General features: G+C 41.1%; 1 protein-coding gene across 3 annotated transcripts in view; it reads left to right on the forward strand.

Moving 5' to 3' along the window:
* Positions 1-27421, forward strand: part of LOC110978479 (ELAV-like protein 3) — a 62394-nt gene continuing 34973 nt past the window's right edge. Inside the window, exons 1-3 of one of the 3 annotated variants that reach the window (XM_022233505.2) lie at positions 1-587; positions 16106-16317; positions 25723-25826. In XM_022233505.2, coding sequence (XP_022089197.2) covers positions 508-587; positions 16106-16317; positions 25723-25826 — 396 coding nt within the window. In that variant the 5' untranslated portion in view covers positions 1-507. The remainder of the gene's footprint in view (positions 588-16105; positions 16318-25722; positions 25827-27421) is intronic. The other 2 variants (XM_022233504.2, XM_022233503.2) reach the window with 2 other exon arrangements.

Raw genomic sequence — 27421 nt, forward strand, 5'->3', positions numbered from 1 at the left:
GTATGAGTTATAAAAACGAATCCTGCACGTTCTCTGTATTTTTGTTCGGTACACACATCCGTACGTTGTGTTATCTGTAGGAGTTGACAAGTCATTTCGTTGTACCGAAAATTTCCCTTATTTAAGCCGTTTTCTCTTCGTTTGCAACCGATAATTTTGCGTCGGCCGACTAGGGCAGGTTTTAGTGCTTAGTGCTCTAGTGTTCTGCGTATAGGGAAGAGGACATTTTCCTATTGGGGCCATTACTTAGTCTGACTGGTGAGGTCACCCTACATCGTCGTGCACATTGCAGCTGGCCGACACCGACTTCGTCATTCCCCCTCGACCGTCCACCGTCTCTTCGGAAGAAAAAAAAAACAGTCACGCTGACTCACTCAACATTTCCAATTCAAGTCGGGTCCAGTTAACTCGGGAGCCGATTTTTTTGTCTTATAAAAAACCCCAGTGCGACATTTCTCGGATTAGCACACTGACGGAGCCCTGGTCAGAGTTGACCCCGCTGCTTGCATGAATTGCGTGTACCAATCCACGGAGTTTACTCGGTCTTCGGACGACTACTCTGCCGGTTCGGATCCTTCGTCAGCAAGGTAAGCTACTTAGGCTACAGTTATAAAGCACGTGTTTCTCTGCTTTCAGAGCCCTTGTGTTTGTAGCTCAATTGACACTTCTTTGTGTTGTTATGTTGACCATTGCAAGCTTGTGTATTTCTCGAATCTTTCGCTCGCCCAACCGCGACTGTAAATGCCAAGAGACGGAGTAGGGCCCAGGTCGAACTGAAGACATTGGTTTTAGATCCTCTACTCTGGCATAGGGATAGGTCTACCAATGCTTTTCTTTCATGCCTTTGGGATTCAGTGACTATTGTATGGTAGTCTAAACTTGTCAAATTTAGTTTCAGATCTAACAAAATGAAAATTAAAAAAACTGCTAGAAATGTACAGGAAAGTTGGTTTTAAGGCTCGGTTGGCTACTGGCCAAAAAACCAAGTGACCGTAAACTTCGGAAATATAGGCCTATGAAACAGATTTGTGTCCACTGAGCCTGGGAATTCGTCTTAATTGTGCTTGCCACTGGGGTCATTTTTGTGGAGGCTAAGTCCAACTTCAGTAATCAAAATTGGTCATGTTTGTCCTGTAATTTTTTCCCCAAAAGTACTGTTGGTCTCTAGCCGAAACGAACCATATCTCGTTTGTGTCTCGATAGGGCTGAGGAGAGGGGAAATAGCAAAGCCTGACATGCCTAACAGGAATATTTTCAATGGAGAAAAGTTGATGTAGTTAAATGACTCGCACATCCCCAATGCTTTTCTCAATAACCTGAGCTATTTGTCCCATTTTTCTAGGAATTCCACAGAAATACTTTATTGCTCCGTCTTGTTTTAAAAGTTTTGCAAATGTTGGCAAATAGTAGCCCATGTCAAGATATTTTGATTGTGGTAGGCCTAGCCGAAATGGATTCCTTTTTCCATATTGCTGGCTCATGTTGAATTTTTTGGAAGAGGGTTTGAAAATGTTAAATATAAACTTCACACCTGTCCCCCTAAGATACAACCTCTGTTTTAATCAGCTTTCTTTTCTTTGAATTGAAACCAGCAAAGGGGAAATAACAAGCTAGCGCAGGGAGAACCAGAACGTAACATGGGCATACCGGAAAAAAAGTTCCGGGTTTAGCCCTTGTTAGAGTCGGCAGCTGATAAGCCATCTTGCCTCGGTGTCCTTGACAAAGTTAGGACTTCTGCGCAGTGTGGTGTAGCGACACGCGACTCCAGTCGCGTGCCAAGGGTAGTGTGCGGGCCTTGTGCCTGGGCCGTGGCTCTCCAAGCGTGCCACCCGTCAATCAGCATGGGGGGACGGAGCGAGTAAGCCGAGTTGGACCCATGCAGGGCCGATCAGGTCAATCTCTCTGTACCGTGCATGCCGCACGTGGCCCGCACGCGCCACTGCAGAGACCTTGGCTCCGCGCCCATTGTTGGGTGGCCCCTCACTATGAACAAACTGGGCTACCCCAATTTTCGGGGGGGGTCGAAGCAATGAGTAGCCCAACAAAAGGAAAACCCACAGCGCCTGGGTGTGCACAAAGAAACGGTGTGAGTAATGGAGCACAGTTACTTACATGGCCATCATTGTGTTGGAAAAGTGTGGTGGTACATGTACACAGATGACTAGGACAAAATAATAATTGGGATGGTTTAGATTTACCTTGTTCAGAAGACTAGACTAGGTTAAGGGACATGTAAAAAAAACAATGCACTAAACCAACAAAGGAACCGCTAGTTTCCGGCTTTTTCATAGTTGGAAAGAAGTTTGCACCTGCCCCTGCTGTAAAACACTGCCTCCAATTTGCAGATTTTTTGTCCATCTTTGGTTTCCCCCCCCCAATGTAAGTTCCTGTCTTGTAAATAAGTTTCCATATGGATGTTTGAGGGGGAATGTATCCATTCACAGCTGCCCAGTAGTGATTTCAATTACATGTACATGGGGGAGGACTGTCCTTGTTGGTTAAGATTGGCAGCCCTAATGGAGTGTGTACATGCACTCCATTGCTTGTCCACTTGTGTGCACTAGACAAAAATACACTTGCAACATCATGGCTGTCTCCAACATGCACTGTAGTGGTACAGTCTAAAGCATAATGCACTGGCTTTTGTTGCAACAGCAGATAAATTACACGAGTTTGAATCTGTTGGTGTGTTTTTTGGGTTTTTTTTTTTCAGGAAATAAACTGCTAAAGTGAACCCCAGTCCTGGCTTATTGGAATCGCTCATTAAATATTAGCTCAGCCTCTTGAGCATGATCTCAGTGTTTTAGTGTCGCGTGAAGTGTACACGTCCATAGAGTAAATGTACAATTTAAAACAGAGTGAGCCTTTTTTTTCTGACGCGAACAAATTTACTGCCACGACACACTGTGCCCCAAGTCTGCTGTGTGTTTCCATAAACACATTGTGGGATTGACAAAACAGGAAATGTTCAGCACCGTGACGTTCAGCATGGCTATTACGTATCACAACAGCAGGGATGACCCGTTGGGATAATGTATGCATCCTGATACATTTGTCACTGTGTACTAAGCACCATTGTGCCTTCAAGTAATTCCTCCAATCGTGTGTGGCACAGATTGTTCAGTTTACTGCCAAGAGAGCATCAACTGATATACAGTACATGTATTTTGTTTTTTCACAGTTTAAGATGAATTGGGCAATACTGTTTATTTCCTATTCGCCAAATGGATTACCAGAACATGGTTTTTAATTTATCACATTGCAGCTGTTTTGCTATTAAAATGTGTGAATAGCTTGCTGCTTTTGTCTGGAGTGAAGTCCTATAAATTTTCCATTATAGAAATTGCCGTCAATAAAAGATGGAATAGTATAAGGGCAGCTGTGTTACACGGCACAGTTTCCAGTTAGGTGCTGTGGAAACCAAGTGAAAAGTCATTACTCTAATGTGAAGCCTTAGTCTCCAGTCGTCTGGATGTGAGATGAAGCTGGCAAACTGCAATCCAATCGGTTGCCTAAGTGCCTTAGTCTAGAGAAATTATTAGTGTGCTGTGTACATTTAAACTAGATTTAACCCCATTGTGTGCCCGGGGTATCGGTTCTTTGCTAGGCAGCCCCCATTGCATGTAATAGCATTAGGGCAGTTTGCCCAAGTGCAAAGGTGGGGTAAGTGGGGGGGGGGCATGTTACAAAAACCACTTCTTCATGTAATCTTTATGGTCTTTACAAGGTGCAAGGCTAAAACATGCAGCCTTTTTAAACTCTTTGGGTAGACAGGGTAGGACCAAAACCTCATTTTCTCATTGCCATCTTCGCTTTACAACAATTTAATCCCCAAACGGTCCATTTGTGGAAGAGGGCAGTGACCTGTTTGTCCTCCCTTTCCCATGTACCAGCAGTTTTAAGTGTTGCAATTACAGCCAATTATTAGTTAGCTTGTCGCCTCAATTTACCAGCTGAGCCCACAACAAACGAGTCCTTGGGTTACCCCCACATTACACCTGTGTACAGTTATGGGAAAATCACCATTCATGAGACGTAACCAATCCACAATTTCTTGATCAGGGCAGCGGAAGAATAAAGAAAACGAACATCATGAAGATCTACCATTTACACCTTGCTTTTCATGAAGGCTTACTTGATCATTTAACACCATGTATTGAAATAATAACATTTCCAGTTTGCAATTGTTTGAAACATTGCCTTGAAAAGATCACTTTTTTGTGGATTAATGTTATACATGTGATGTAGAGAAAATTTCGAGCGTTGACATCCGTGGAGATGAACATATGAACTAATCTCTTATCTACATAAGAAGCCAGCTATTCATGGAAAATCCCCACAGGTACTTGTATATCTATTTCCTGCTGCTGCATTCTTTGCAGTTTCATCACCTGTTTTGTCGTGTCAACATGGGACTTCCATCCTTTAGCTTGCTAATGCTCTGAAATTCTTTGAGTACTTTTTGTCCCATTTGTGTCATTCCAGCATATGGGTGTAAAAATAAATGTATCTCAGCAGCCTCAGCACCCTGTGTTATTTTTTGTGTGTGAAACCTTCCTGCATATAGGTCAAAACCCAGTGTGAAATAACACATTTGCCATAGCGTTTGTAGAAATTAACAAAGAAGGAATCAAGCCCTTTGAAAAGGGTATGGGCAGTGGTTCGTTGAATCATGCACAACAGAAACCAGTGTCTTTGATTTAAGAAGAGTAGTTTTGAGCAGCTAAAAATTAATTTATCAATTCAAAATTTTACGAGCGAAGTTGAATTTGAAATCCATTGCAACTTGCAACAAAAAAAGAGAAATTGGCAACAGTCTAATTCATGTTATCAGTTTATATTTTACAAAATGTTGTATTTCATGGCAAAAAAGCCAAATTGTATAGTTAAATTTAAGGTTTTGTTACAAAAATTTGCTGAACTTAACACTAACATATCAATTTTTGGTCGATAAGCATTAAATTGTTCAGAGGATACGTGTATTTACGGGTATAAACAAATTGGCTTATCTAGTGATGCCCAGATTTTCAGGTCCTGTCATATACATGTACATGCTGATGCATTTCACTCGTCTTTGCTCTACATCTGCAAAAAAACAAACATCTAGACAAGTGCACAGCACAGACCAAGCAAAAGTCCCATTCCATTTACAGTTGGGGCAATGATGCACGCCATTAACGAACTAATTGTAATGGTAAAGCAAATTAAACTCGACACCGGTCGTGGAAAATGTATCCCGAGCGCCAATCACACCCGCATCGAGTTGCATCAGAAATGAATACCACTGTCATGAACAATTTCACTGGTACGAATCTGGTTGTACGGACATGATCTTGTCAGGCAAATTCCATGCTTTTGTCGGGGGTTGATTCAATGACTTCATTTGCTTCAGGAAAAGTTTAAATGAGTGGCCATGACAGTGATGACATCGCATTGGTGCACTAACGAGACAGAATTGTCAATTCCTCATTCCATATTGTTGTACATGTATATGTACACAAGACGTATACGTACACAACGTCACTCTCCAAGGAGGGCAGCCATCTTGTCAGTGAGTCAATTACAGAAGGTCCGTGTGCCATCCTTGTGTACATGTACATGTACATTGTACACTGCATGCATGGTCCATCTGTCGGTGCGCTTAACATGAAGCAGAGGCTTTCTCCTCCTCTGAACCCATTCCACTTTGCATCATGGTACGTGAACTAGATTAAGACGGCTGGGCCCTGGCTAGACATGCAAGGCCATGGTAGAAGCAGCCCCATTGTTGTCAATGAATCATCCCTTCCCCTGTGCTTATTTGGGCAAACCATCCCATGTTGAACCATCGGCTAGATGTATATGTAGACTACCAGCCCCAATTAATACGTTAGTGAAATTTGCTGCAAGTGCTGCAGGTGTTGATAGGAATACGGTGTGCTTAACGTTAGGCATATTTCTTGCGCTCCTCAATTTATTTTAATGTGTCTCGCTGGTTTGAGCTGCACAATTAGGGGCCTATCAAACAAAAATCTCATTTGCTCTGAATCTATACATTTTACCAAAAATGGTAAAATGGATGAAAGGACAATGAATGAGCCAAACATATTTTTCCCAGGAACATGAACTAAAAGAAAAGGCTGCAATATGCATATGACTCGGCAGTCACTGCCACTGTTAGCAGTGAAAGGAACGTGTCCTTGTGGCCAGTAGGAAATGACTTGGCCGATATTGGCACAGATGTCAATTTCCTTGAGTAGCTGTAATAAAATAGACTTGAAGAGAAATTGTTCTCAATGGAGTTTGAACCATTCTTTCAGTAAGGATGCCTTTTAATTACTTTTCTTCCCCCAATCACTGAACATCCTCCCCATAAATCGAGATGATATTGTCAGGACTATAAAGGGAAATGGGTTTAATTAAGGCCATCATTAATATCAATCATTGCATGAGCTGCATGAGGTAATGGAGGGGGGAGGCAAATGCAGCACATCACTTTTATATGTCTTCAGATTTACTGCCTTCATGTACCCGCAGTTCAATTCAGAGATTTTTGTGCTGGGAATTTAGCCATTATGAGAATTGTGTGATTTTCTTTGCATGTGGCTGTTGTAATATCTATTTGACCACGTCCAAGTTCATTTTCCTTGCATGATCAATTCGGTGAAATGTCAATTGAATTCCTTTATGACCCTTATCTTTATCAAAAATGTTATACAATGTGAATTTGTAGCATTAAAAAAGAGTGGGCGTAGAAAGTAACAAGAAATGGCTGAATAAGGACACTGCTGCAGAATAGAGCCAGCTACATGTACATGTAATTTATGTGTGAGTTTGTATACACATTCAAATTGTGGACCTATAACAACAGGGGACAATAGGGTCCACGGTTGCCAAAGAGTCCACGGTTGGAAAACGTTTACAAAACATATGGGAGGTCTTCCGAAAAAGTTAAAGTATGAACAAAAGAGGAACAATAGGGAGTCTACGATTGAAGGCGTTTACACACTTGTGTGTGTGGGTGTGTGTATGAGGTTTTTATTGTGTATTGTCTTTCATCTTCACAACTTTCTCCTTTTCTTTCATAATCCATGGTCTCGAACAGGTCATTGACTTCAATGTAACTGTTTAAACATTTCGGGATGATTTATTTTCCAGAATCGCACTACAGTCTACCAACCTGTACCGGAAAACCCCCATAATGTTGCTTTTTTATGTTCACTTGCCGAGGTTGACCTACCCAGGCTCTTCTAATCAGTTGTCACCACCTTTTCCAGATGGGGGGGGGCAGCTGAAGGCAGTTTTATATCAGCAGTTTCCTCTTGGCATGCGCCCCAGCAAATGCCGTTCACCTCTTCCTGTGTTTACATCCACTGCCTTTCCTTGACCTCTTCCTCCATGCCCTTATTAGGTAGGGGCATCCTGCAGTCTAGCTTCCTAAAAGTCTTGTACTGAATCGGAAGAAGTCACACTTTGAATTTCTTGGATGATAGGTGCTATTCCTTGTACATGCAGATTTTTTTTTTTTTAAAGAAGGTAGACACACTTATCTACATGTAGAACAGGAAATCCGTAAATTTGGCACTCGCGCAAGAAAGCAGGAAACAGTTTGTTCATGCAGCTTGTAAGTGATCCTAGAATGTTGGTGCTTCGATGCTACATGTTTATTTATTAGAAATTAGTTGGGCTTAGAATTGAATGCTCCTGAAAATCTCACTTGTTAATTTGAATAAAAGAATATTGCATACAGATACGTAATTATAACACTAACTTGTCATGTGCTTGTGTTATTTTCACTGAGTAGAAGTCGCAGCTATCGATACTCAAACAGTTGATGTCAAATTTGCAAACATTGCAGATGCACAGCAGAATGCCAAACATCTGCTTTATGCATTTGCTTTCCTTCATTAGCATGAATACTTTAGAGACAAACACACGGATACACATACATCTAGTTCCCTAGACATACAAGGTGTGACATTTTATAAATATCTCATCCTGGGAATGGCAGCTTGTAGAGGGGATGTTGGTCCAGCTGATTAATGGAATGAATGGCGGAGACAAGGAGCGCACGAAAAAAAGGTGGTGAATTAATTACATTCGGATCATGTGACTGATCATTTGCAGTGTTTTTCTGAACATTTTGGCTCGCTTTTCCCCTCGAACATAATTACTCCAAAGAGAGGGAGGGTTTATGCAGACTTCGGTTACAGGGAGGGGAATCTTGTTTCACATGTGTTCCACAGTCATTTATTTTGAGAATCATGGAAGGGGATATAAAAGAGTGAAGGTCTGTTTTCTTAAGTTTAAGAGAAAAAAAGACTTAATTTTTTACAAGTAAGGCAGAAGCATTATTCTTGTGATGTAAAACCGGTTGAGGTATTTGTGGCATGAATTTTTGCATTTCATTTGGGAAACGGATCTGTGCATGTTCTGATTTACTCTGTAATTCAAACAGACATTCACATCACCATCCGTAAGCAAGCTGATTTCAAAGAGGGAATTTAGCAAACGAGGAAAGAAATGGAGTGGATATTTTCTACTTAATATCTCAATCACTCCAGTGTGTGTTCTTGCAACTCATTATAATTCCAAAAGCCCAGCCGGCTACCAGAATTAATAATGGGGGCCCTTTGAGGCAGAACTCGGGAGAGACCAGACTTGGTCAACAAAGGAGAGAAGAAAATACACACCCCAGGAAGGGTCTCTCCCCTCTCCTTTGTGGTGCTTGGATGTACTAGCTTTGTCTCGCATGCGCTGAGCCAATAAGCAGGGGTAAATTCAATAATATTGGCCAACGTCTGCCATTGATGGGGCAATCGGCAGTTATTTTAGACCGAAATGGAGTGCATTTACCGAGCCTGGCCTAATTTCGTTCGTGTTCTGGGGCACCTATGGCTTCTGGGCATTAGATGCATGTGCGAGTACATTATTTCACCCTTCTCTCTCTCTCTCTCTCCCTATGCAGTCCCACCGAATTTGGCCATTGCGCATATGTTAAAGCGGAGATAATGCAAGATTTATATTTTGATTGAGCCTGAAACAAGTCTGCATTTATCATTGTATGTATTATATGTATTGCTTCAAATAGATGACATTTGAATGAACATGTACATGTCTATGACAGGATTACACTTTGTCCATTTCCAAATTCACCTTGCAGAACTTATGCTTTTTATGGTGCCCCTATTTTAAAAGTGTAATCAGTGATAAGTATATATGTTTTTGCTAAAACCCAATTTAAATGTAAATCACTGACTGAATTTACATAACCCTTGAGTATAGCATCATTATCAAATGCCACACTCCTAATTGGCTTATAACTAATGTTTTTGTTTAGTCTCATGTTGCGGGTTTGTTCTAAATTGGAAAGTGGTATGCAAAGACGGAGATGCTGGATTGGTAATTGTGAGTGGATTCCACAAAATGAGTTGTAATGCCAGTATTGTTTTTGGTCCATTAAGTTTGTTTGAGTTTACATGCAAATAGAGCAAACTGAATTCTTCGTTTTGATGTGAACAGGTATCACTCAGTTTGGCATGCTGATGTTGGGGGGGAAAAACGCTGAAGATTCACTGATTTACACTGCGCATTTAGAAAGCCTTCAGCTGGGACTGTCCGTCAGCACCTTGTGACTCATTTTTGTCTGGTGTTAGATTGGGTTGACATGTTTGATGTCAGCAGAGTGCCCTGCATCACAGTTCAAGCTGCATGTTGTCGATGAACTCCCTCGATTTAGAGCAGATATCGAGGCGAGATTAGGGCTCATATGCACCGCTATTTGCAAACTTCCACGGGGAGCCAAATGCGTGGCTGACACTTTTAGACTTGGGAGCTTGCTTGTCTTTGGGGATGTCCGACTGTGAGGTCATCTTCAAGAAAGCTGACGGTAAAGAGGGTCAAATATTGCCCAGGCTTCGTCTGATGCATGTCCGTGTGTGCTGTTTGGCACTGCATCTGTGCTTGAAAGTTGTTGTATACAGGTAGTAGATGCATTTGCAGGTAGTACGGTGTGCACAGCAGCCACTTGGAGGAATAGCTATAAACAGGAAAACTGTTGTATTGGATGAGAACTTAAAGTTCTTTCCTGCAACACATTATTCCAACTCGGCACCACTCTCAGTTGTAAACTGTTTTGTTTGAGACAAAAAGGTACAAGACGTGTTGTGAGAAGTAAGAATTCCACATTTTCCTCTGAAATTTGTCATATTTGATAAAATCTGTCTTGCCTGGAAACAGGTGAATTCATTTCCTTTCTGTCCATTCATTTGTGTCATTTATAAATTTATTCTCATCTACTTGCGTAGGTATTAATGCTGTATCAAAAAGATCAACGGTCTCCGTGTTGTAACTTGTTATTCATCGTTATAAATATTTCCCCCCAAAGAAAAAAATGCAAAATGAAAACATATTTCTAATTGTGTATAATGAATTTTTCCAAGTAACGGAGGCAGCTTTTATAAGTAAGTGAAATTTAGGTTTTCAGTTTCTTAACCAAGATATTGGTGTCTTATTTCCAGTTGGCTTGTACAAATGTAAAATGTACAAATGTTGGTCATTAAATGCCTCAACTGCTAAATAAAGGCAAATAACTTTACATGAATCACAAAATCATTTCACTTCAAGAGTAAGGAGCAATCTGTTTTATCTCAGCGCAGTGTCTCCTTTTTACATCTTGTGCTAAAACTGGCCATTTCCTGACCACTCATGCCATAAAGAGTGAATGGGGAGACACAGGGAGAGGACTGCGCATGAAAGTTGTTGATTTTGACCGATGCAAACCTTTTATGTCTTCAAGGCAAGCAGTCTAGTCAAACCACATATACGTATATAGGTGTTTTGTAAAATTGAATTGGCTCCAGACGTTTGGCGCCACAGTTATTACTATTAATATGATTATTAAACTGATTCTAATTACCCTACTCGGGCAAGGCAGTTCAAATATTTGTTTAAGAGAAACTCAATTTTGGTTAATTGACATTAATTTCCTGAATTTTTCAAGGCTGGATAAAGATACTGACTTCATGTCATTTGGGGGAAATATTTTGAATATTTGTCCATATCCTGAAGTTTACTTTCTGCAGAAATATGAACAATCCTCATCCCAACATGGCCTGTTGTTATGCTTCGTGACTTAAGGATATCGAAGTACATTTACAGTATCTGTATCACAAATTTTATTTATTTTAATTTTTTTTTTTTAGTGGGGAGGTTGTTGTTGTTGTTTTTTTTTTTCTTGATGATTGATATTTTCCCCAGTCCCTCGCTTTGAAATTTTGCTGGAGTGTTATTGGAGAGTTGGCCAAAGCCTACGAGCTGTTTATCTGTAATCTGAGTGGCTGGTTAGCGTGCGTGGAATATTTTCCCAATCCTGAGGAAGTGTCTGCAAGGAGACGTGCAGACGAATGCGTTTTCTGTTTCCTGCCTTACATGGCCGCTCAATAACGTGACCTGCTTGGAATAAATCCTCAGGGGTACCAGGACAATTAAGTCGCATCCATGATTCAGGGGGATTCAACAAGGAATGATTTCTATAGCTCCCCAGCAAGTCTTGGTTGTCTTTGGGAAACAAGGTGAACACAGATAATCGGTCCTTAGGTAGGCTTTCAGGAACTGATGGCTTAGTGTTGATTCCCGACCAGAACATCCAGTCTGGTTACTGTTGACACCCTTGGCCTTTCTAGACAAATGCATTAAGATGCTTATTTCATCTTCTGAACAATGTCATGCACAAGCATCATTTGATGAATGGTTTTGCCACGATCGACTTTGAGGCCTGTAGCATATGGCATGCAGGTAAATTAAATGTATTTTTTTTTCAGGTTACACTGCCAATTAATATAATTGTTAGACAAAAAGGAATTTGTCATTCCCCTATTTTTACATTCTATCAAGATTATAAGCCAATTATAATTTCATACTGTTTTTTTACAGTTATCACCAAGCTCTGCCAGCAAGTACATGTACATGTACACCGCATGATGAGTTGTTTGACTGGTTTATCAGCTGGGTGTGAGAATGAGGGGGTTCAATCTCAATTAGACCCAGGCTATCATGATTAGCAGGGCTCTATTGCTGATGGGAAGAGATTGCCAAACCAGTCTGGCCATTAAAGGGCATTATAGGGAAAGGCAGCACATTAAGTAAACAATTCAGTTTTCATTTCTGGGGGACGCTCTTTTTATAGCGGCTGGATCCGGATGCTGTCTTGAGCAGACAGCTGATTGGAGTAATGTAGGCCTAATGCATGTACCTACATAGATTGGAATGAGTTGTGAATTCAGCAGTATTTTGTGAAACTCCAAAAGCAGTTGTTCCACCCATGCTCAACAGCAGTAGAGGCCGTTGTTTCCCATGTTAGGCAACCTGGAATTAAGTGCATACTTTATCCATGCCCATCAATCATGATGCCTGCCCGATCATTCAAATCCTTTCTCTCTGGTCATGATTCTTTTTAATTTACCGGCCTAACTTGGTTAATGATTGTGTCGGTTATAGCTTTCTGTTAGCTCTGCTGTTGTGGTTTCGATCAAGAGATCCAGTGTCGTTTGCTTCCCCCCCCAGCCCTGTACCCTTGAGAAGAAATAATAAATTCAGGCAGCATTTTGTAAGCATTATTGTCATGGATTCAATGGGCAATTGCTCTGCTGCACTGTCGGCCATCAATCGCTGTCATGTTCAAGAAGATAGACACCATTATTCCATGTAATACACGACACTTGAAGTCCACATGCTGTGGGTAAATCATTGAAAAAAGAAAGTCCAAGCATATGGTGGATTATGCCTCGTGATGTAGCTCTGAGGTAGTCGAGTGTGCTGCGGTAGAATTTACCACCTAAAGAGTCCTTGACTGTCGCATGTGGGAGAATTAATTGTGATTAGTTCAGAAGGGAAGTGGCAACAACACATCGGGACCGGAATATCACGGGCACTCGAATGTTATTTCTGTCGGACCGATCGGGGGGGGGGAGGAGAATTTGTTTTGAAATTTGGGACATGTGACTTGTAGGTTCCTCAACACTGAATTTGTTGTCTGTGCCTTTCTGTTTTATCCGTTTTGATTGGAAATGGCAACATTGATGGTAACCGGTTGGGTCAGATTCAGAATACATGTACGATATACATGTATACAGTATAATATAAACTCTAACCAGGCCAAGCCTAACTTACATGTACATGTAGATTCCAAGTGACTTACACTACACAGTGAGGATGACCCAGACTACTTTCGTGGGTGTATCAAACTTGAATTACATGTTCATATGAAAGATTGAACAATGGAGTTTATTTGTTTTCTTTCAAGGCCTGATGCCCACCAAACTGTATTTTAAAAGTGAATTCTTCTGTCACCTGTTGACCTGTTCTCTTGTTTACTGCTTTAAGTTGAGGTATTGGCATTCAGTATACAGGGTTCCAGCTGGAAAACTTCAATTACTAGCCAAAGTTGTAGCCAAAAGTTTGATTTTTATAGCCATCCTACAAATTTACGAGCTAACATCATGTATTTTTGTAGCCAATTTGTTTGATGATAGAGATAAACAAATAACATGTAATTTGCTCTGATTCTTTTCAGTTCGTGTGAACTGCTTTTCAAATGGATCAGTTATTGCAAACAGCCTAGCATTTAATAAAAACTACATCCTGTACGTTTCAAATTTCAAATGTTTGTTGGAATTTATTTCCATACATCTCATATTTCACACGTTTTGCTGTAAGTTATTTCTAAGGTACATGTAAGTACATGTGAAGAATACATGCACAAATGAACGATTCAGATACCGAGAACACAAGATTTTTCACCAGACCACAGTTTGAATGCCCGATGGAAATCAAACACACTTCTTGGAGGACCTCCAACAGCACCCTCATCAAGGCATCCAGTTTATCATGTTTGAGGTTGCGCCATTTTACATGTATATAGCGCATGCACAAAATTATGCGGATACTTAGTGTACTTATTCCTGTTCAAAGCCTAGGAAATAAGATGCAACTTGTACATTGTGGAGCCCACACATCCGTACCTGTTCACTGGCCTACACTCAACTGGACTCGGGCCGCGACTAAGTTTTTTTTATTTTGCCCAATCGGGCAGGCCATGCAATAAATTTGCTTGCCCGAATTGGATCAACACTTGCCTAAGGTTTTCGCGAGATCCGTGATAATTCTGGTTATTTAACTTAGGCCTACTGCATGCAAGCGGTCTTTTATTTGGCCCAAAAATAGTTGTGCTTCTGATTACACAATTGGGCGTTAGGTCAGAAAAGTTTTGGGTTGGGGGGGCAAATTTTTTCCTGATTGAATGCCATGAATGGGAATAACAGCTCCTAAATTTATCTCCAAAGTGATGAGCACCTGTGTTAATCTATATGAAATTTCAACAGTTGACAATTCACCAGAATTTTGGACAATTCAAACAGTGCTACTTGGGCAATCATGACGGCAAACTGGCCACCAATGTCCGAGTATCGTGTGGTAAGCGTGCGTGATGCGTCCAGACCAGCGGGCGATAAACTTTGTGTCGCGGCAGGAATTTGTTGAAACACGCTCGCTTCAACTTTCAAGTATGAGCAAAACAACCTTAAATTAAACTCATTGACACAGAAAATACATACATACACTGTAAATAAGAGACCAAGTTCTGTAAATTAACTTGCAGAACACCTCCTGCAACAATGATGATTTTTTCGATCTGCAACTTTAGGGTTGCATACAATATGCATGTATGGCTGATGTAGTGTAACCGATCGGAATGTACAGTACATGTATTGACTGGTTCTGGTAGCTGCATTTCCATCACGTGTTCTGTTGCTTGTGCACGGCGTGATCCAGATCAGCTTCGTTTTATGCACTGAGCTTTGCGCAGGTGTTTTCACCACTGCAACAGCGAACGTCAGTAGGAACTGTTCGTGAAAGTTGGAAGTTAAAAAATGACATTTCGGTGACGAACAAGCGGTAAGGTTTGTCTACATTTGCAAAATAATCTCCGATTTTTCTCGCCAGGTCAATGGAATGATAGCCAAAATTACAATTATTCGCCAATTGGCGAGAATGGCGAACAGCAGCTGGAACCCCGAGTATACATTGAAATATTAATTTTCCTTTTTTCTTTAAAAACAATGTTGTTAAATTGTCAGTTTTCAAAAACTCATTGTAATTTTCTAACACTATCAATCAGAATGACATCGCTCCCAAGTTACATTTTTATCTGTACTTTCATTTATTCTCTTGTGCCCTAATAATGCACCCCATACGGTCAATGTTATCAAGAGCACTCTTTGATATTGGCCGAAGGAATTGCTTAGGCAATTCGATTACTCTGAATTTCATTGAGTGAGGCGGCAAATTAGGCAAAGAGGAATTACATTAAAGATGGCATTAAAGATGGCTTAGTCTCCTTATCCAGCACACGCTGATTCATTCCTGTAATTTTGCCCAATTGGAAATGTGAATAGCAGCATCTTATTAGTAGGGTGATGAAGGGAGATGAGTCCAAGTTTCAGATTGTAAGCGAGGTGGCAATTGTGCATAGCAGGATACAGGATTTGCAAGAGAAAGGACTTGGTTGGGTTTCAACATCAGGTGTGTCCACACAGAATGTCTAGTTTTGAGGGGTGCGGTGGAAGTTTCTAGGCTTGGAGTGCAGCAAATAACTGCAAAACAAAAATCTGGCAAAATTTACTTGCACTTTAATTACCCAACCAACTGTTCCATTTTTTTTCCTTCCAAGGGAAGATCAGTGCATCACTATCTATTGAGGTTTGAACCAGATAGTGAAGCCTATTGATATCATTTTGAAGTCAAAAACAAGGCTGGTACACTTTCCCCTTTTTTTATATTTAGTAGTCTGGTGGCATGAACCTCCAGATAATCTACATGTATAGAAACAGACTAGGTACTAGATATTACTCTTGGCTTTTTATTTCAGATGAAAATAGTGGAGATGTTTTAGTGTGTTTCAAGGAGGAAGTCTAATTCATTTGTTTTGTTTTGGTTTTTTTTTTTGCATCTCAAGGATTGAAATGTGCTTGCGAAGTATTGCAAATATGTAAAGTTTTGTGACTTCTTGTCGATTCTGCATTGAGCAGTAAAGTAAACTCTACCCACCTCATTTTGTCTGTACATGCAGAGTACCTCCAGGAACCATGATGGATGGACCAAGCCAACAGGTGATGCAGAATGGCGTGATGGCAGGCAAGACCAACAACAACAACGAGGAGAGCAAGACCAACCTCATCGTCAACTACCTGCCCCAACACATGTCCCAAGACGAGATGCGCTCGCTCTTTGGGAAGTTTGGAGACATTGAGTCATGCAAACTCATCCGGGATAAGATCACAGGCAAGTGGCTCCCACTTTGTTCTTTCTCTCAACAGTTGGACTTGAAGAACATGTCAAACATACGTGTAAGGGCGATGTCAACTGCCATTTCTCTGACCAAAAAAGTGATCAAACCTTGACGAATGCATCACCTGCAAGTAGAGGAACCAGTGCCCTTTCCCAGTGGTCAAGTATAGTTGCTGGAATGAATAAATCAGGAAATGAGAGCAGGTGGCTGTTATTTTCTTGTATTTCAAAAAATGTGTATGGTTTATAGATGAGGCTGAAGTCGGAGCTTGTTGGGACCAGTCCGCCTCATTAGGACGATTCTTTCCTTTCGGTCCCTTGTGCTGTTAAATAAATTAGTGTAAATGAGCGTAAAGAGCAAAAAGTATAATGACACTGCGAGCTTCCCTCCGACTGATGAGACATCATGATTCTGCCCAGTTTGACTGATGACCCCCCTGAGCATACGTGATTCTGGTTGGAAACGCCAAGTTTAATTCTGTGTACTTTCCCCCATGGTCTGAGATGGAGTGTGGGGTTCAAGTGCATGTACATGTACTTTCGTCCTCGACAAAAAAACAAACTCTTTGGAACTGCGGTGTTTATAATGCAGGATGGAACTTTTTTTAATCAACTTACTGTTCCATAACGTTGTGGTTGATAGATTATCAGTTTTAGTCATTTTTCAAGGAACACATGAACACTGCTTTAAAATGTGGCCTTGATTTGCTTCATTGGCAAAACCTCAATCGTTTTAGTCGCAGTCATTGGGATACCACTGCAGCTTTATTGGAACTCTACTCTGGAGTCCTCGACAGAATTGGAATGTCTGTAGGGGCCTGCTTGTAGACTTTATTAAAAGCATTAATCCATACCACTGGAGATGTTTGTACCAGACGTAATCCAAGGCTTATAGAACCACAGGATGCAGAACTCGGGACAAATGTCATGTTAAATGAATGAGCTGTATCATCAGGAAAAAATTGACTTTAATTTGGATTGCTCCCCACATGAGTTGGAACTACTTAGGGCAACTGAAAGCCACGGTCCATATGTTGTGAATTATCAGGATATGTTTCCTTCTCAACCCAAACAAGAAAGGCTGGCAGAAAAAAAAAAGTAGTTCTCAGCCTTGACATAGTCTGCTGCTCATGTCTTGGCTTTAACCATAAAACTTGCCCACATTATGACATCATCGAGTGCTATGGCAACTGCCCACCAAGCATCACGAAGGATCAATCCTTTGTCAGTGAGCGCTAAAGCCACATGATTTGTAAAGCTAACATGTTGGAGGGGGAGGGAGGGCTTGAAACTATGTTGTCCATTGTGGGCTCATTGTGCAGAGGGGTGAAGGGACAACCCGTTAGCTTGAATGACCAGGATATTGAAAGAAAACTAGGAAATTAGAAATCATATGCAGGCAAAAAGTCACTTTAGTATTAGTACAAGTCTGAACAAAATAAAAGATTTTTTTTTCCATGGTTGTTTAGTAAGTGGTAAATTCTTAACGGGAACATGCACTTGTCCATTTCTTGAATGTTGCGTAGTCAAGATGAAAAACTGGTTAAGGGCTAAGAAAATAAAATGCTTCAGATGAAGAAGTGCATGTACATGTATGTTCATATGACACTGCTATGTGGAAGGCAGATTTTAGGTATCTACATGTATGGCTGTAATTTCAGCGTACACGTACATGTAGACCATTTTAAAAAGTGTTCCCTGTCAATGATTAACAAGACATTGATGATTCCACTGTCTCCCGTGGAAGGCCCGTGCAGGCACTCCCCCCCCAAACATAAGACCATTTATAACTTCACATTTAAAGAACAATTTATTCTGCATGTACATTAAGACCAACATGAGTGGCCAGAAAACTTCAAATGTCATGTCTAAAAAACATGGCAACAAATTATCTCCACGTGGCATGGGGATATTTTTGACTGGAAAACAAAAATTTTCACTGTACTGGTAGCAACCATGTAAACAGTCATTTATAAGGAAACTGCATGGACAGGGGTCTGTTTTTATTCGCACCTCACAGTTCATAATTAGTGATGACGATAACAAATTGCATGGAATATTTCTAACATTGTTTTTTTCTGCAAAGAGGGTGCTTCATCAAAAAAATATTGTTTACACAGTACATTTTGAAATAAAAGAGGAACACTTGACGGAGAAAAACATTGGGGGGGAAGTAAATTCTTCCATTGCGTCGCCAATTGAGATTATTTTGCCGTTGATTTTAGGTGATGTTATACAATGCAGTGTCTTTTTGCACTATAAACACTCTGTCAATCAGTACTCCTTTCTCCACTCATTTCCTTCTGTTTGTTTCCATGTAACATCATACCCCTAAGTGAGATGCAAATACCTAGAAAAATATATCTGACTAGAATTCAGAATGAGTGTTTTTCCCCATATTTTTGTGCTTGTGTGGGTGCCCAAACCAGCTCATTAATGTTATCTTATAAATTAAAGTGAGTGAAGAATCCAATGTATTTGAGTCATGAACATGTAGTTTGGTTTCGAAGGAATAACTATACGTGTACAGCACGGAGCGACTGACAAGATTCATTCATGTTAACAATCTTCAGATCAACAAAGAGATCGTCAATGCATTTCCCAAACGAGCCTTGTTTATGGCTAGCAGAAATTCTCTTGATGTTAATCCCTGCTATTCCTTGGATTATTGGAGGCAATTTTTTTCTGGCTTTCAGTTCAGCTCTGTCATCCTGTTTGTTACTTTGAATGGCAAATTACGTTTCAATAATTCATGAAATGGAGGCTATAGGCTCACGCACACTGGTATCCACTGTTTTGTTGTATACTCAAGGTTACTCCAATACGGGTAATGGCGTTTTGTTCTGCGCCAATACTCATTCAGTTTTTGTATCAGAAGGGATGGGGAAAAAATTAACCCTTTCTGCACTTGCATGAACACACTGCCGTTGTTGTTTTTCAGACTTGATCACCTTTTGCATATGAGGGTCGTAAATGCACCTGCCTGTGTCCCTGCGGGGTGGGGAAACATGTCTGCCAAGAAAATAAAAATTGCCCCAAAAGGAACGAGAGAGGGAGAGAGCAGAATGTTGGCAGGACACAGCGATAAACATCCTGGAGATACTGTTAGCATTTATTGTTGCACTCTCGTCTTGCCTCCACTCCCCCTGCCCCCCCCCCAAGCTGCAGCAACACCATCAATATTAATTTGCGCACCTTTTACGTATTTATCTGGAGCATAAATGCAGTTTAGATTGTCGCAGACTTGCCGGGGACCAAGATGGGCTGAGGAGTGATAGGAAATGTTGTCACAGTTGTCATAACGTGGAGTTTTACGTGTAGGTGCTGCAGCCGTTTGCGACAAATTCCCTCCGATTTTAAGAATGCCAGAGGTTTCGTGGAAACTGAAGGCATCGCTAAAACAATTTGTTTATGTTGGAGAAAGGTTTGCATTTCAATTGTAATACAGAAAATACAGAGGAAGCAAATTAGTCTTAGATAATTGTAGTCTTGGCTTTGTGCAGAAAATGTTTTAAGAATTGAAAAGTGTCGTAAGCAGGCAGACAGTGTACTCCACTTGAGGCATGTAGGCCTAGGCCATGCCAGAGTCCTGATCGTTACCATTTTCATACCAAAGGGTCACTTAAGTTTTTCCCTAGTTTAGATTTTGTTGGATCAAGTGATCTACATAAAAATGTATGATGGGCATGAAAATGACCTGTAATGTCGTGAAGTGTTGGTGAATTTATATGTATAATGTGCTTCATTTTTTTCCCCGAGAATACAAACTGTCCACTGCCCCTTTAAGTTGCCATTGCCTGGCAGCTGTTAGTGGCCCCGTACCATGCATTAACACCGCCCTGCTGGTTTTGGCATTATCAGCACTGCAGTGCACACAGGATATCCTGGGTCATGTGCTCAAACCATAACGTTTCTTGTGATATAAACTCCCGGGAATTATACTCCACTTACGAATGTTAGAATGGTAAAAGTTATAATATAATGAAGAGTAACAAAAAGAATAATTTCCATGTGAGCCACTGGCAGTTTTGTGTGCAGTTTGTCATGATTTTGCTTGTGAAACATCTCTGTTATGTGCAAGGAAAGGGACACCAACTGAAAATTGGGAGAGACTGTTTTATTACAGTGAGATCTATTTTCATTCTCAATATTTTTAAGCAATGAACAAATTGACGTGCAGCACTTGCATGTACATTGCTTTAGATTGCTTTCATCCACAACATTGTTTTGAAAGCAGAGCCGAAGTAAGATTTTAATCGAGCATGTTTTTTTGACTGATAATGAAAATGTTGACAGAAGGCCACAGTCCAGATGAGTACAACTGAGGAATGATTACTGTCATTATTTATAAATTTCCAGTTTCAAGCGGTCAAATGAAAGTAGTTTTTCTTTTGGGGAAGTAGATATTTACCGACCTTTCATGTACCGGCTCCGGGTCCGGACTTTGGTAAAATCTCTAGTCACGAAAATTTTTTTAGCATGGGACTTTGATCCAGTGCTTTGTTGGGTGCCTTGTAGATGCTCCAAAGATAAGCCCCACTCATTGCGTTCCCTTGAAGTCAGTATACAGGGAACATTTCCTTTCAGGTTAGGGGAGGGGGAGGAAAGGGATCCCCCCCATTTCAATTAGGCCATCATCAACCCGCCAATTTGTGAAGAAACGATTAAGACACCAGCATCGATCCTCTTTGTTTAGTAAATACATGTACGTGTAGTTAGCCCATTGACAGTTGATCGTTGCTTTCTCGTACCTGCACGAGTTGGGCTGTGCTGTTTGGTTTCCGGCAACTACCAGCACCAGTGTATTACATTGATTGGCCACCTGTCTCCTTTGGTGTGTACATGTATACTTCTGGTTTCAGAAATCCATGTCAACTTTGTGGTTTATAGTTGCTATTGATTCTTCACAGTTAGGCAAACAGTGAACAGAATATAAAGCTGATTAGCAGTGGACTGTCAATTCCCCATGAACAGATGTACCATTTGCTGGCATCAAATTGTGGCTTGGCTAAACCAACAAAAAAGAAACAAAACAAAGGATCATTAATCTTTGTTTAGTTATTACCTGTGACATGTCGACAAAGGAGCCTTTGTCAGAACAGGGCACATGAAGGCCTGATTGGGTAATTGATCGTGTGCAGCAAATTAACATCACTTGAGAAAAAAATGGGCTACCCCTATGCTGTTAGCCTGACAAGCTGTCTTTTTCAGCAAAGTACTAGTGTTTAATGTTTAAATTTAATGATGAATATTTAAAGTTGCACTTTTTTCATGGATGTCTTTGTGAATGTGAAATTGATCATATACAAAAAACACACCATGTATTCGATGGTATATTTACAATCTTCAAAAGTTCAAACCAGCCCCACTGTTTCTGGTTCCATTCTTCAAATTGGCATAAATAAAAAAACAAAGCAAAAACCTTGCATCAGTGTTAACCACATTTAAATGAATGGTCTTGCACTGCATCCTGTGATGACTCTGTGCCTTCACATCTTGCTAGTCCTCATTATCTTGTCGCTAGCGATCAGGGGACAAAATAACCCAACGGGGGCCGAGCCAAGCCGAGCAGCGCATGGGCAAATGCAAGTAGATGAACACTGTTCATTGTAATTTGGATGGCTTGTGGGTCGGCTGCACACAAGCTGCTCTCTGCCTAGCATCGGCTGAGTGATCCTGCATCAAGACTCTGGAAGCCATGGCCGTCGAAGGCTGGTGTACATATACTTCTGCTGTACTTTGTATTTTTTTTTTTCTTTACCTGTCAGCAGTGTCGTCATGGAAAAATTTTTAAATTAAAATTTGTCTTCAGTTACACTGTCAAATTATAGTTTGTTTACCGACAATAATTTATACATGACTGTGCACCTGTCCCCACAAGTTCAGAGCTGGGGAAGGAAGGGAGGGTAGCTTTGGTCACCTGAAATTTTTTTGTTGGGGTAATGTTAGTTTCAAGCACAAACATACAATTCAAAATTGTATACACTTTTCTATCAGGCAGTTGACAAATTTATGCAGTCAGCTGCAGAGCTCAACCTTCCTATGCAAAGATGCATTCTTAACACAGTTGTCATATCAATCAAAATCAATCAAATTTACCATATGTGTCTGTGTACTGGGGGAAATCAAGTGGAAGGAATTTTTGTTACTGTTTTTGACGGTTAATAAAGCAAACGGAAGTTAAGAAATTTGTTCTTTTTTTTAATAGTCGAGCCACTCGAATCGTTTCAAATTAAACATTGACGCCTGACTGCAGTGGAAGGTCATTGGCTTTAGTTGACAATGTAGAGAGTACATGTCTGCATTTGTATCGGTGTTGTCAGAGTTGTGGCAGAAAAGGCCAGTTGAAGCCACACTCTTTTAACCGCCAAGCATATTGTTTGGCTTACACTACACAATACTACAAAATACTAAGTAATAGTCTGAGCCTGAAGGATCTAGCGCTACAGATTACTACTTCTGGCTAGGTTACTTCCATTGTCACTTGTGCAGAGAACAATAAAGCCATGCATTCATAGAGCCACAGCACTGTATGGCACATTGTCTTGTGTATTGTATCTTATGGCTTCACAGAACAATAAAGTCATGTCCTCTTACAAGCGGCAGCGCTCAGGGTTAGGGTTAATTGTAATACTGCAGCATTAGTGGCAGACAGTACGACTTCGACTTCGTGACTCCCTGACAGTGTTGACACAAGCCTCTAGACAGTTCACACCACCTACAGTGGGCTTGTAACTGTTGACAGGAGTACAGAAGATGGAAACTGTAGTCAGGGGAGGGGGGATGTCACTGGCGGTATCTTTCTGGAAAAAAAGAGAACCCCTGATAGAGGGGGGATTTGTTTTTGGAGCATGATCGTCTTATTACTCCGTCACGCATTTGCAGATAGGGTTGAGTCACTACAGCCATAGACACTCGTGAGTGGCAATTTAGCTGAGCTGTCATAAGGCGAAGCAGAAAAGGCCTTTGTGGAAATTGAGAAAAAGTGGGGGGGGGGACTGAAGGGGATACTCTTCCACTTCCTTAAACTCTCTGTCCAGTAATGGCAGGAAATGGGGAAAGGTTGAGGCTATAAGGGGGAGAACTTGGTGCTCTTTGTCTTGAGCCTAGCCATCTGCCTCTTTCAGCAACACCTGATCATCCATCAGAGAACGGCTGACTGGTGTGAAAGCCTTGCACTTTATCGGGCCTGCTTGTATTGGCCAAGTACAAGTAGTGAATTTCTTGGCACAGTCCATTATTATTCCGATCACATGTACTAGGCTGTTAATCCCATCCGTCTTCCTAGTGCAGACGCTATACTTCCCAATCTCCCCCTCCCCCCCAAAAAAAAATGGAACAGGATGTAATATTACTGTTGCATTGGCAGTCTAAACTTACAGAAATAATACACGACTTCTTAAAGATCGGAACAAACCAGCTATAAATTGTTTCTCCTTTGGCTGTTATCAGGAGAGGGAGTCTTGCCAGGAAGCTATTGTTCTGGGCATAAATTTCCATGTGCAGCTGATGCATCCACTCCAAAGCTGCTTTACCTTGGCCGGTTTGGATCGCCAGATCTGGACACACATTCATCTTAGGCTATTGTCACAGTGTGGCATTCTAATCAAGGTATCCAGGATTGTAATTTGGACAATTCCGAGATGAAATAGATGACTTCTGTATGTTAATTGGACATGCATACACTGCATAGCAGGGATGCCTTCTGAGCCGTGCCCTAACAAGGAAGTACCTCTCTCATATGCTTTCCACCAGAACAGTTTTTTAAATGTCAATGCTTGCAGATTTATTTATGTATTTATTTATTTATTTAGATTGTTGCCAAACTGGGGAAAACTAACCTCGTAGAGCCCACATGTACATGCACGTTCCAGCCCGGGTTCTTACATGTACTCTACTTGGGATAATTGGAAAACTTTTTGAACAACTTTTTTAGCAGAGCTTGGAAGATACGTAGTTTTCCAGAAGTACTGTGGGTTGGTGACAAATATTCAAGAGGAACTCGGTGATGGGCACTTTCTGAAATACAAGTACAAGAAAAGGGAACATATGGTTGCATTTGCATTCTGCATCACCTCTTTGTGTGTGACTACTCAAGTGAATATCCTTGTGTACCCATTGGAGATGTGTAGAAATACCATCGGGTAGCGGGATGAGGTCTTGCTTACATGTCTCTGCTCACAACTGCATCTGCGACTCATCTACTCTCTCTCTCTCTGCTTGTAATGGGACCAGCATGGTGCCTGGGTGCTAATGGAGCCGGCTTGTAGCCTCGTTGATATTAACCATTTAGGCTCACTGCTGGATGCGGCATTGTGGTAGTGTGTCTTGACACGGACACCAATCACCTGAAGTCGTAATATTGCGGGGAGGGGGACTGACCGAGTGCCCAGTCCACTAAAGTGTGTTCTCTGATGGCTTGAAGGGTTAGTAACCTCAAAGATGCCAGTACTCCCAGTCAGTAATTGATGTGGTTTCAACACATGTATGAAATCTCTCGCATTGCGCATGAAAAAAAGTTTGTTCTGTGGTCCAACCTTCTACCATACATCCTAAAATACACAAGTACATATTTTCAAGGCAAAATATCAAAAACCATATTGGTGTTTTCCCCATTTTGCCTGTTGACAGTGGGGGTTATGTTCATTATCCTAGCTGCATCACATATGAAACTTCACTTTGTTGGATACAGTATACATGTAGTCTTAACATTTTAATTAAAGCCCAACCTTCACGCATCACTGACTGCACTTACATGCATTTGTACTGTTCAACATCATCATAATAAACCATCACTACAACCAGCAAAATGGGGTATTGCAGTCAGCCCGTGAACCTGTCGTGCATTGGGGCGCTGCCATTTCATCTCCATGCCATACTACATGAAAATCCTTCTTTGTTCATTGTGTTAACGAATGTCCAAATTGAAGTCAATGGAAAATCCCTGTACCTGATGACAGAATGTCCAAATTGAGCCCGAGGGTGTCAAGCATCTGGAATTTGTACTACTAACACTTCTACCTTTCATTTCATTTACTGTGGAAATTCTTTCATTATTTTCAATCATGTGCATGCCAACTGACCCGGCTGCCTTTTAAATTGACTCCCAGTTTATTTGCCTCACTTTTCGAGTTTTGAAATGAACGTGGAATGCCTGCAGTCAGGGATGCAACCAATTCCAATCAACAGATTTGGGGGGGGTTGTGTTAACACGTATCGTTAAGATAAAAGAGCCCTACTGCAGGAAAGTTGAGATACTGATGCCTGATAGTAGTTACACACAAAGCTTGGTTGCAACTCTGCCTGTCAGCCCAGCCTTTGATTTTTCTGTTAACATTTTCAGTTGGTATTAGATTTTAGATTATTCTAAGTTTTGGTTTATGTGGTTATGCACAACAGGTCAAAGTTTGGGCTATGGTTTTGTTAACTACATGAAGCCAGCTGATGCCGCAAAGGCTCTCGCCATGCTGAATGGACTCCGTTTGTCGTCCAAGATGATTAAGGTACCTCACCATTTTATTTTGAATTTTCTTTGTTGACCTTTGGTTGTGTAACTTATCCCATTGTACTGCCACTAACAGCCAGTTTACATCTGTTTTCTGTTTAATACGCCTACACTCCCTGAATGTTGTGTTTGATTCGCTGTATGGCCCCTTGATCTGTACACGTTACAAGTACATAAATAAAATGTGTGGATATCAACTCTTGGTTGTATCCTGAATGGTACATATGTGTACATGTATTTCAAAGACTCTTCCTTAAAATGGACAAGATGTGGGGTGATAAGGTACAGAAATGTTCTAGAGTGTTTGCACTGTTGTGGTGTTGACAAAATCACAAACTTCCATGTATAAAATTGATCCGAAACTTGGTCAATTTAGATATCTTGGTTCTGTTGAATTCATACAGTTGAGCCTTGACACTCCAAAGCTGTTAAAGGTTTTCTGGGCAAAGAAGTTGGAAATGAAAAGGGCATTCTGTTAAATTAACCCCCTGACATTTTTATGGCCTTTATTTTTAACACTGCGATCAGCACCCCTGACATGAAAGATGTGTGTCAATTTATGAAACTGTGAACATTGAAATGTCTTCCCCTTCTTGAAACAAAAAGCATTTAATTCATATGGTTAGGAATATCCTGTTGAAAGATGCCTCACACCCCTTCTTCATACCTCGTAATAATTTGGTGCAACCCCTGGTTGACAGCAGGTTTTGGTATGGAGACAATTTTGCTCGTAAAGTCCTGGGATTCCAGAACCAGGGTGTTGAGAGTGAAAGCCGGTTTAAGTCATGTGCAGACAGCTTTCCCCACCAACGAGCCATGTGTGGCACGGAGTGACAAAGGCTGCCAGAGAGCGTTACCAAAAAAGGGGAGCCGTGTCCAGGCGGGAAGGGTTCATCTTAATAAATGCACCCAGCGTTGTGCATCAGCCACATCCCTGCAGGGGTCCTCTCAACAAATTTCCATTCCTCCCCATCATTGTCCCTGGCCTGTTGTCTTTTATTGGCTCTGGTCTTAGTTTGGCTTCTGGTGTATTTTGACTGATAACACAAGATGATCCTTTTCTAATTTGTTGAGGGGTTGTTTCCGATTCTTGTGTAAACTGGTCGTGTTCCTTCTGGAAAGGTTATCACAGCAAAGGCTACAAGAACAGTAGAGAAAAAAATCCTCCCAGACGAAGATGGGGTCACATGCTGGCAGCTCAAAGGTTGAATTTCATGTAATGCTTAGCTGATGATGCCAGCTTATCATCTCCATGATTACACTGGAAGTGAATGTTGTTGGCTGAACTTGATCAGTTCTAATGGAAAGATTTCATGGCTATCTGCCTCTGGGAAATATGAGGAAGTCAGGTGGACAGATCAGCTCCGCATGGTGTGCCGGCATGAATGGCGAGGCTTTGTGCGGCCTACGCTCTCTCGGCACTAAATTACATTCGCTTTCATTTAACCAGCGGTGTCGAGTTCCCAAAAATTTTGTCATGCAACAAAAGTTCATGTAATGATTCCGGCACTGCCGTGCAAGCATAAAGTGGCTCAAAATAGGTTGTCGCTGCCTGCAGCATCCAGAGCCAAATGAAAATCGATACGGGTTGCT

Source organism: Acanthaster planci, linkage group LG12 (genome assembly GCF_054643075.1).
Source record: "Acanthaster planci isolate LZ-2023a linkage group LG12, COTS_SCS, whole genome shotgun sequence".
NCBI lineage: Eukaryota > Metazoa > Echinodermata > Asteroidea > Valvatida > Acanthasteridae > Acanthaster > Acanthaster planci.